Source organism: Cariama cristata, unplaced genomic scaffold (assembly GCF_000690535.1).
Source record: "Cariama cristata isolate BGI_N322 unplaced genomic scaffold, ASM69053v1 scaffold7728, whole genome shotgun sequence".
NCBI classification, from domain to species: domain Eukaryota; kingdom Metazoa; phylum Chordata; class Aves; order Cariamiformes; family Cariamidae; genus Cariama; species Cariama cristata.
In genome coordinates this window covers 33,004-44,827 of record NW_009630580.1, presented here as the reverse complement: position 1 = coordinate 44,827, position 11,824 = coordinate 33,004, and the positions used below count along the sequence as shown (strand labels likewise).

General features: G+C 45.3%; 1 protein-coding gene across 1 annotated transcript in view; it reads left to right on the top strand.

The window, feature by feature from the left end:
- TXLNB (taxilin beta) overlaps window positions 1–5,423 on the top strand; it is a 28,069-nt gene extending 22,646 nt beyond the window's left edge. Inside the window, exons 7-9 of the mRNA XM_009705595.1 lie at window positions 1,875–1,967; window positions 3,084–3,179; window positions 4,632–5,423. Coding sequence (XP_009703897.1) covers window positions 1,875–1,967; window positions 3,084–3,179; window positions 4,632–5,423 — 981 coding nt within the window. The remainder of the gene's footprint in view (window positions 1–1,874; window positions 1,968–3,083; window positions 3,180–4,631) is intronic.
- Window positions 5,424–11,824: the final 6,401 nt, after the last annotated feature.

The following is an 11,824-nucleotide window of genomic DNA, read 5'->3' as shown; positions in this document are numbered from 1 at the left end:
CGGTGCCCCCCACCCCCCTCGCCTCAGCCACTGCCCGTTACACCAGTCGCTCTCCTACTAATGAGAGCTGTCAGGTTCGACAGATGAAATGTCTGAGTCTGATCACCGAAACATTGCTGGGGATGCGCTGGTACCAGAAGGAAGCGGATGAATTGGAGCTCGTCTTCTTTTCCAAAGAGCAGAGAACTGTGATTTATTTGTATAGCATCCTGCATGATTTTGGAGCTTTGAAAGTACTTTTCCCAGCCAGAAAAAAAAAGCGAAAACAAGAAAATCTTACAGAAAAACTAGGTCTAGGTGATTAGACATTTCATCTGTCCAGCCTGACAGCTCTCGTTAGAAAAAGAATGACTGGTGTAACACGCGGTGGCTGAGGCGAGGTGGGCACAAAGCAACGGGAGGTTCAAGAGCAGCCTGCAGGACTCAGGCATCTGGCTGGAGGCTAGCTTTTTCTTTTTATTTTTTCCAAAAACATCCACAGATTTTAGATATAAAAATATGGATTACTGACAAAATACAGCCACAGATGAACTTTCACATGGCTACCAGGTATAAGCTGAGAGCAAAATATGGAGCCCTAATAGTCTTAAATGCTGGCACATTCCAACAGATCTTTCTTCTGCTCTGCTTCATGAAGTGAAACGGGCAGAAGAGGCTGGCAGGGGATTATTTTCTCTGCCTTTGCCGGCCTTGCCCGCAGCTGCAGTCCACACGCAGGCTACAAAACAAAGCTGCCCTCTCAGCTCACTCAAGCCACGGTGCCGGGATGCAGCGTGAAGGAACCCAGTGCAGGATCACGGCAGTGTGAAGCGAAGGGTGGGTTTTGCTCAGTGGTGAGGCTACCCCGCGTGCCAGCTAACATAGGAAGGGAGCAGCGATGCTCCTCTTCCACCGTGGAGTCCAGTGAAGCACATCAAGTGCTGCCTGGTACAGCTCCTGGCCACAGCCTGAGCCACCCAGTGGGGACTGGAACGATGGAAGAGGGGAAACGGTGGCTGCAGCGTGATGTGGGGATGCCACTCCCCCAACTCGCTCGGATATCAGAAGCAGCGTAGCCAGGGTAGCACCCAGCTCCCAGCCTGGCTTGTTGGGTAATGAAGGTGGCAGGTAAAGAGTTGGGCAGTCAGGCTGCACCGAGCTCCTCTGCCAAAGCCTGCCAGAATGCCCGCGGGATACAGTTGGAGTTTGGCGACGTCTGCACGGTGAAGCAAGGCTTAGAGCTCAGGCAGAGCTCTGACCATGCTGGCTCTCACCTCGAGTTAATCCCACTGCCTGGTCCTGCACAGCATCAGTGGTGGGACCAGCTCAGGTTAGGCCCTGCCCATGGAGATGGCTCAGGGATCACATTATCGTTTTCCATTCTGTAGGTCATCCTAGGAGTCCTTTCCTGTAGATGTTAGCCACAACTGTACACAGAAAAGACATATAGAGGGCTTGTGAGGAAAGGCAGGGACTGGAAATCTTTGCAGCCTTTAATGCTGTCCTCTTGAAGTCTCCACAGAGTTACCAAGGGAAGTGTTTTCAGAAGTCTCCACTTCTAGAGAATTCTTTTGTTTCTGGGTACCCTGTGTAGAGACACCACAGCTGCAACATTCCAGAGAATAAGGCACCCATAATTCCCAGGTCTTTTTTAAAATCACTGGCGTGGGTCTTTCTATTCTTTCTCAGTTTACCTTTCTGCAACAGAGGAATCATAATAGTTTGCAACCTTAAAAAGATGCAGAGTTTCAGTTCCTTGATGTTTGTGCTTCATGGTCTCCAAAGAGAATTTCCACGTCCAAACACAAAACTTACTTTATTATCTTCTACCAAAGTAGATCACCATCCTGGGGACTCTGAAATTACTGTTGGGGTTTTTTTCTCTGTTAATGCAGATCACTCTCTACTCTGAAAGGTTTGAAGAATTTCAGAAAACATTGACCAAAAGCAATGAAGTGTTTGCCACGTTCAAACAGGAGATGGAGAAAGTGAGTAGCAGCTCAGACCTGAACTCTGTGCTTGAGACTTTCCTTTTAGATTTTGATATTTCTCACTGCAATAATTTTATCTGGGATGGGACCATTTCTGCACGTTTTGGAGAACAATCTCATCAACATCCAAATAAGATCTGTGTCACGCTCAGCCATGACTGACAGCAGCTTAGACTTCAACACCCCGAGCCGAACGTTTCACTCTCCCTTTCAGTTAAAACCAAAATTGCCAGGAAGCATAAACATTTTACCCAAAACCTAATGTGGTGTTGGGTACAGACCCCTCAGAGATATCAAAGGGGGAGTCTGGAGCTGCATTTGCCAGCCCATGTCCCCAGGAGTGCCCGGACCCTCCTGGGTGACTGACACTGGCACAGAAAAGTTGACACAGGCTACACATCTTCCCACTGGAGTGTGCAGGCAGAGCTGAAGCCCACCAACACCTTCCCACCATTAAGCCCAAGTGACTCTTTCCTTGCATCCAGTGTACTTATTTCCTGTAAGGAATGGGAGTCAAAACCCAAACACCCCCCCATGTTATACCCACTTTCATAACAAACAAAGTTGTGCTCTGCCACCCGGCCCCAAAATCCTGGTGCCCCGATGCAGGCAACCTCTAATGATCTTCACAGAGAGTTCAGTCTGGAGAAAACCATAACTGCTATTTAGCTAGTGGTGTGTTTTGGAGGTAGACAGAGGTGACTAATCCGCAGGGAACTTCCTTGGCAGTGCTGGCTCAGAAAATACAAGCCCTTCTTTAGCTTCCCAGCAATCTAACACTGTGGTCTGGTAAAGAGACAAACGGAATAATGCCACCTTTTCTTTGCCTTTTTTGTCTTTGTGGTAGTTTGTACTCTGGGAGTTGGCTATACTTTTAACCACATAATCAAGTGGTCCTACTTTTGGACTACAGACTGGAGGCTGAAAGTTATATGGCAGCTACTTAAAACAAAATCCATCCCTTTTAGCATAAATTATTACTTAGCACAGCCGCTACAGGTGCTGGTAGCAGAGTTATGAGTACAGCCAAAGACCTGAATAAAAGGGCTGCCCTAATTTCATCTGCAGCATGGAATTCCTGTTGTGATTCACCTTTTCCTCCTGCTTCTACAGATGACAAAGAAAATGAAGAAACTGGAAAAGGATACTGCTACGTGGAAATCCAGGTTTGAGAACTGTAACAGAGCGTTACTGGACATGATTGAAGAGGTGAGCAGTCTTTTTCTTCTCAGGATGCACCTCTTTCCTCACACAAAGCTTGAGCTAGGAGATGAGATGAGTTGAAACTGCCAGAAGTAATGAAAAATTTGTTCTTGAATCTAAGGGTTGTTTTTTTTCAAGCTACCTTGATAATTAGATGTCTTTAAAGAAAAAGACAATCCCAACTTCTGGGGCTTTTTGATTGTGCAGAGCCATTTCATTACATCCGCGAGAAACTGAATTATGTAACTGTGAATTTTAAGTGCTCTAAAAACGCGTGATTGTTAATGCTCTCACATAGAAGCAAATTGGCATTAGTTCACTTCACGCTACTTTCTTTCTGCATAAGAGCATCCACCCAGGGAATTAACGTGCTCTAGCTAATGAACTTTAAATTCCCACCTTTCGTTAACTTCCTGTGCAGGCAAACTCTAAGAGCCAAAAGCAAGTACTGTGGCTCACCGTCGTTTCAAACGTGCTGTCGCAGGGGCGTTGCAGAGGGAGTTCATGAGCATGTTGGAACTCCTTCAACTAAGATAAGAGGCTGCCTGAAGTTTCACCCCAAACTTACACTGAACTTGGACCAGGTCTTTCTGGTTAGCTTTGTAGCTCTGTTTTTGCTATTTTTACAGGTTTCTGTATCCCTTGTTTCCTCACTGGGTGTAGAAGCAAGAAAATGTTCCGATTCAGGCTGCTCTCACAGTACCTAGAAGCAAAATAAACAAAAATTATAATCCAGTTTGTTTTCCCCCAAATCCACACTTACACCCACCGTAAGTCCGGGTAGGCTTTCAGATGCTTGTCTGTAGGGACATCCACTATGTTTTTTCCATCTCTGCAGATCATCAACAGGTATTCCTGCAAATATTTTTGAGCGAAATTGAGCTGAATCTGTATGGAGAATGCTAATACACTGCAGTAACAGGGGTGAATTTCCCCTTGAAGCTTCAGTACAAAAGTACAAAAACCTCCTGAAAGGAGGGTGTAGCGAGGTGGGGATTGGGCTCTTCTCCCCGGTAATTAGCGAAAGGACGAGAGGAAACGGTCTCAAGTTGCGCCAGGGGAGGTTCAGGCTGGACATTAGAAAGAACTTCTTCACTGTTAGAGTTGTTAGGCATTGGAACAGGCTCCGCAGGGAGGTGGTGGAGTCATCGTCCCTGGAGATGTTCAAAAAACGTTTAGATGTGGTACTTCAAGACATGGTTTAGCGGACATGGTGGCATCAGCTATACGGTTGGACTTGATGATCTTTGAGGTCTCTTCCAACCATAATGATTCTATGATTCTATGATTCCATGAAAAGACCATAGCTATTGCAGAGCAGTCGATGAAAGCCAGCTACCTGGCAGAGTCCTGTGAGGGCTGCCTAGATCTCAAATTGTTTCCAAATTGCCAGTTCCACCAAGGAACTGCATGTACCCAAACTCAGTCTGCACCTTTCTCTGATGTCTTTGACCACAGAAAACCATGAGGTCCAAGGAATATGAGTGCTTCGTGCTGAAAATCCAGAGGCTAGAGAACCTTTGCCGGGCTCTGCAGGAAGAGAGGAATGAATTGTACAAAAAAATAAAGCAAGCACAGTTCCCTGAAGAGGTGAATGGAAATGGCATCTCAGAAGAAGACGACGACGCTGATACGAACCCTTCCTCCTCTGAGCAGGCGAGCATTGAGCTGTGCACTGCTGATGAGAACATGCTGAAGGAGCTGGCTGAAGCTTTCCGGGTGTCCCACAAGGCAGAGATGTCCCTCCCAAGCAACAGCAGCAATCCAGACACCCATGATGCTCAAACACGTAATGCCATCCTGATGCCAGAGCTCACCTCTCCACTCACCCCCCAGTCAGAGACCGGGAATCACTGTGAACAGCCCAGCACGAGCACACCAACGCCCACTGAACACATGCCAGCACCCACTGGGAGCACGCCAGCACCCACTGAAAATACGACAACGCCCACTGAGAATGTGCCAAAGCCCGCTATAAGCATGCCCGTGGTCCCAGAAAGGGTGCCAATACCTCCCGAGAGCGTGCCAGTACCCACTGGGAATATGCCAAAACCCATCGAAAGCATACCAGCAACCACTGAAAACGTGCCAACACCCACACAAAACATGCCCACTCCCCTTGGGAATATGCCAGTACCCACGAAAAATCCACCAAAACCTGCAGAACGTGTGGAAGACCCAGCAGAACAGTCTGTCCAGGGTCAGTCCGCAGAGCAAACAGGGGACACAGACATGGAAGCAGTGGATTGAAGACACCGGTGTGTCCAGGCTTGTTGTCTACAAACCACAGCTCTACTTTGTCCTCTAAATTGATAATTTATTTTTTTTAAAGAAACAAAAAGTGGATGGTAAAACACACTTACATATCTGTAGGCAAATGTAATGCACTTCTCTTTGCTACCACTATCTAGTAATAACGGGGCTGCAAATTTTGCTGTCCTTCATCTGCTTGAAGCATAATATTTTTTAATGACAGGAAAATACAATGAAATTACAAGATCTTTTTTCCCAGGCATAATGAGTCATCTCATTCAGCGAAATAATTTTAAAGTGTTGAAATTTCACAATGCAAAAATCATTGCAACTCAGATACATATATTTAAAGGCTCATAATTAATTGTATCTATTTGTTATGATGTTGCATAAAAGATGGCCTATTTGGACACATAGTGATTTTAATAAACGAGGTGAGAGGAATCTGTAATTACAAAGTAAAATAGTGAAACCATCGATGTGGTCAGCCATCTCCAAGGAGAGGTGCAATAACAAAAGGTGAATTTCTCTACGACTAAACTACCACTCAGCACTGTGGCCCGAACACCGACAAGCTCTTAGCCTGACCTTGAATTGGTCTTTTCTGCTTAGTGTTCTAAAAGAGGTTTCGTTTTCAACAGAACTATAGGGGAGGAGAGAAGATCTTTTCTAGATTCCTCATAAAATGACTGAAAACAACAGCAATTTCCAAATTGATGGCAATTCCCAAGGTAGGGGTCACAACCCTCTTTCTGCATCCAACAGAAACCTGCTAGTTTGTCATACTATTTGGGATCATGAGCCCAACAGAGGGGCTCATGGCTGCTTCCAGCTCACAAATGAGGTCAGAAATTCAGAATATAGTTGCAGATCCCAGCTTCTAGGCCAGGAGCAGAAAGCAAAGTGGAGCTACACTAGAAGGTACCAGGACATATTCCAAAAGACACGCCTGAGACCATGCTTCTGGACGGTGCCATCTCTCCCAGTCACAGCCACGTGAACCTCTTCACCACAGCTTTCTCCCGGTCCTGCTGCATGTGCTGATGCTCCCAGGAGAAGGGTAAGCGCACTCACCTGTCACCCCAGTACCCAGAAAAAGTCCACCAAAAGCTGCAGAACGTGTGGATGACCCAGCAGAGCGATCTGTCCGAGGTCGGTCTGCAGAACAAACAGGGGACACAGACGTGGAAGCAGTGGGTTGAAGACACTGGTGTGTCCAGACTTGAATTGGAGCGGAGCACAAGTAAATAGCCCAGAAGCAAACACGTACCAGAAAAGCAGGAATTCCTCTCACAGAGACCTTCGGGAACTGGCTACATTCTCATCCCCTCTTGTCTAACCAGCTCTTCCCATCTGCCTGCCAACACATCACTGCTTATTAATGTAGCCACCTTTGTCAGAAACCAGTTGATTCTGGCACCAAGAACAAAGATGAAGAAGGAAGGGGGCAAGAGGGGGTACCTACCCAGACAGCTGTATGGTCTCAAGCAAGGAGAGTAAGAAGGCTTTTTGGAAGAAGGTTAAAAAAATCCTATTGGGACATTTCTTGTTTCTCATCCCCTTCCTCCAAATTCAGTCTCGGCCTTTGGAAGTCTGAGCTGGATAGCTTAAGAATTTGAAAAGGGCAATTAAACAAGATGTCCAGAGGCTGGAAAGGGAAAAGTCACAATCAAAGAAACCCACATTTGTAGACAAATCCCAAGAAGCCCCTGAAGACAAAGTGACTCATTCAAGCCAGAGTTGAAATACAGGTGAACCAAGAGAAAAGATGTCATCTTCGGCAGACTGTGGGAGGCTGTGGTCACGGAGTCCTTCCATCACGCCACCCTCCAAAAGTGGGGTTTGAATCTTTGCTTACTGCCAACATGGTCCGCACCCTGGTTAAGTATGTCTGTGTCTGCACTGCTTGGTCCAGCCTTTTCGAAAGCTAACCGTTGGAGTATGCAGAGCGTGACTTGCAATGGTCTCTTTTGATATGGCCTTATGAGTAGCTACTATGGCTACAGTTTTCAAATGTGGATGCCTTATGTTAGATGCCAAGACCAACAGCATTTATTTCATGTCTTTAATCACCTGAAAGCAGATGATCTAAGTCGTAGCTACCTTAAGCTCCCTTTATAAGCAGTGGAGAAGAACAGGCATATTTTGAAGACAAGTCATCTCAGGGTAAGACTGGCATCCAAGACAGAAGAAATTACTCTGAAGATGCCATTTCTCTTCACTGATTCTAGAGCCAGCCTAAGACAACTAGCTTAAATTTAAAATGTCTATTATTAGGTGTCTAACTTAGGCAAAATGAATCCCATCAAACGTTCAGATTCAAAGCCCTAAGCAAATGGCCATCTCTGAAATCAAGCCAGCTACGTGCCTGTGAAAATGTTAACCTATAACAAATCCTTATCCTAAGATAAAACATTATACTCACCTGATTTACTTTTTTTAGTTTCCACTGACTTAAGTCTGTAGAAATATAGTTTCCATTACAAGTACAAGTTTTGTTTGTTGTTAGGGTGACTTTTAAAATTAATGCAATTTATATACCCATTAATGGTTTTTTTTTCCTTTCTTGGTCTTGTTTGATTCTGTTGCAATTTTAGTCATTACCTGCATGAAATCAACTCCTTTTTCTTTAAGTAGGCCCTTAGAATGCCTTTAGTTGTTGAAGTTTTCTTATACATTCAAATATTCAATTACATCATCATCATCATAATAATAATAATGATCGACATGGCCTTGCAACTTTAACTTGGTTCCACTTTGCATAATCATTATGGTCACATCTTTAATTATATAATTGTTGCTTCATACCTTCCATCTTCAGCAAGCAGGAAGACAAGGATTCTACAGATAAAAACTTCCTACATAGTCATGATTGATTCTTACAGCATCATCCCTCATGAATAATTACACAGCCCTCTGGGAAAATCACTCCCACTCTATTCCGCCTTCCTCATTTTCACCCTTTTAATTCTTGCATCTAAAACTGTGCTCACATACTTGCAATTCCTATTACTCTGTGAGTTTCTACCCACATACCTGTTGCTTCTCTTCTTCTATACCACCTACCAACTGCATTTTATCCCTGCAGTTTCCTCCTCGATCTCAGAGCATACATACAACACCGAAAGCACAGGGGAGTGACCCTCCTGGCTTTTAGTTCCAGGCTTTGGCCTCACGTGTTTGCAAAAGATGGGAGAAAAAAATTTAGGGAAAATTCTGGCTGATTCCAGGCTGGATAGAGCATTTGGAGTCAAACTGTGGGGATGGTTTATGTGTAATCTCAGGGCCTATAGAGCTGTAGGAGGCTGGAGTACCCTCACTAGAGGCGGAAAATCTGTAAAATTCAACCATATAGCTGTTCGTCATCCATTGCAACAGACTGGCAGTTTAAACGACCATTACCATCGCAGATTTCTGTGTGTTAACCTACTTTCTCTCATTCTTCTTCAACATTAATTGCTGGCCTCCTCTTGCTCTCTTCTTGTACTGGTACCCAGTACAAAACTGCCTCCACACGGTAGCAGTGTCCTTCAGAAAAGCCTTTGGGATTGCAGTCTGCACGTCAGCTCTGCCCCACTTCCCTCAGCTACCTCCGCACTCAAGACATAGAAACCCACCACGCTTCTGTGATCGTTCGGAGGCAATAAATAGCAGTAGGACACGCGTCTTCCCTGGGCTTCATCCTTATCGTCATTCTCCTACCGATACTGCCAGTCTCATCAATCCTGGCGTGTGCTGTGGTTGCTTCCTTCAGCCTTGCTTTTATTTCACACAGTTATTTCCATACCACCAGGCACAGATTTGAGGGTGAGGAAAGTTGGTGATGGTAGCTATATCTTCCTTACTAAAACCATCCATCGCTGCACTGCTTACGAACCAGCAACAGCCTTTACTTGCAAAAGTTCCACGGAAAGAACAAAAATATTTTCCCTTTCTGCATGTCTGACCTTCGTCACCTCAAAAATTTAACAGTTGCTGAACCTGTAAAACACAACATTTTTTGAGAACCCAGAGTTTATCCAAATGTGAGAGGATTTTCATCATGACAGCTAAAAATCACATCCATGGTGCTAACATGACCCTCTCACCTAATTTCTCATCCCTGTGGCAACCACAGTAATGATAAATCTTGATGAGAGATTAGTAAGAAACAGCTGATCTGTTTCAGCTTAACTTTTCCCACAAAACTGAACAGAAGTAGATGCAGGCATGGAATATGGACTATACATGCCAGGTGACAAAACTGCAGCAATAGCGCAAGTGACCCAGACCAGAGACGTACGGTAAAATACAGTGAAACTTTCATTCTGGGCTTCACCATTAATGTTCTCTTTAAATTCACTTCATCGATCAGATTGCAATCAACCACGTACGCAGTCGTCTCTGGATTCATACCGCCCCTCTCTCTTTGCAATGAACATCATTGCGCTCATCAGAATTGAATTTAGACTTTGCTTTTTACCTTACTGGGAAATGGCAGCAGGGCTCGTTCCTCTCCTCGGCCCACACACTACCCCTGCATTGCCGTTCACACTAACGTCCACCCGTGACCTTTGCTGGGCCAAGGGGCAGGCATAAGGCACGGAGATAACCTTGCCCTCGAGCCAGCTGGCCCAGCAATGCAGCACGGGCCAGCTGGACGAGGGAGCTGGGGGGACAGGGAAGGGCAGACATGGAGAAAGGGTGTTTGCTGTGCCAGCAGGCTCCCCTTCCCCTGAATTTTTTACACGAACACGGTTCCCTACTGTGCAATGCTGGTTTTTTTTCAACTTAGAAAAGATTTATCGCATCCCTCTCAAAGATGCAGGAGGTGATGGTTGTGGCTGTGGCAGGATGGTGCTGGGCCAGCGCTCAAACCCCAGGGAAACCCCAAAATGTCAACATCCACAGGCCCAACTGGCTCACAGCTTCACATGGCTAACAGCTCAGGTTGCCCTGCAGCCCCCGCCGCTCATCACCCTTGACCCAACACAGGGAGTCAAGAGGTAACTGCTCGTGGGGCACAGACGGCTGACCAAACCGTGGGCCATCTCCCCCTCCGCAGGCATGGCGAGGAGCGGTGGAGGTTCTTATGTATCAGTCTTGACCTTGGGAGAGGGGTGGCAAAGAAAGATGCCAGGGCATATGCCATTTGTGAGCAATTTTCTACATCAGCAAAGTAGCTTCCCACACTCCTTATACTTGGAGATGGTCTGAAAGAAAGGGCGTATGAAGAGTCAAAAGAGGTAATGGTTCAGAAATAAACCCAGAAGAGTGTATTTTACACTATCTACACCACACGTGTATGGACAAGGGTCTGAGGGCAACACTCTTTGCTCTTCGCCCCTACTCAAGGGAGCCACGTAACGTAACCATGCCCAGACAGAGCAGTCGAAGGCATGCAACGAAAGCCTAACGAGGCATGGGCTCTGTGTCCCATAAGGAGGGAACAACCATGCCATCCTCCCTCCCCATCACAGCTGCTGGTGGCCCTGACTGGAAGACTGGGAAAAGCTTTACATTTCCCTATATTTGGATCCTTTTTTCTTTTTTTCTTTTCTTCGTGCATCTCTGATTTAAGGTTACTTCCTCGTTTATCCCATTGAAAATATTTTTATGCTTAACAGAAAAAAAGGGAGAAATTTCAGTGCAAGTCTGTGTCTCACAAAGTTAGTAGGCTTCAGCTTTGAGGTGCAGATGAAATACTTGCAGTCCAGCCTGAGAGAAAGGCGGCCTTAGCAAAACACTCTACACTCAGCACAAAAAAGGATTCTAAAGTTGGGCTAAGATGCTGCACCTTGTGGCCACAAGCCACGAGACAAGAGATGAAGAAAATATCTCATGTTCACCGATCAAGAAAATAAGTTCTGTATTAGTAGAATATTTCTTTTTTTTTCTGAAAGAAAACAAAAAGAAAAAAAAAAAAGATTAAAAAAAAAAGATGTTCAGGAAGCCCTGTTATTTGCATGAATCATTTTATACACTGATTATCAAAATACACCACAGAGAGTGCCTTCAGATGATCCCCAAATGCTTTTCAAGCTATGAATGTTAAAGAATGACTTACGATTTCACTTTGGGCTGAAGGCCACCTGCTCCAGGTTGTAACACAACAGCAATACACTGCAGAAATACAGAGTTAGGGCAGAGGCTTTCACTAGGTATAAACCTTCAGAGGGGAATCCAACCACTAACTGGTAATAGAAAGAAACCTTTTCAATGACCAGTTTATTCCCTAATTGCTTATTTTTTTGTACCTTGCCCTGATAATTCTGGCACTGCCATCAGCAGAAAATAAAGGTCCAGCTCTTTGTAGGTGTAAATCAGAGTAGGTCCTGAGCTGAGCTCCACACATTGATGTCCAACAAGAATCCCATCCAAGGGGCTGAATTACTGGGCCATGAGCAAGTCCTCTGTTC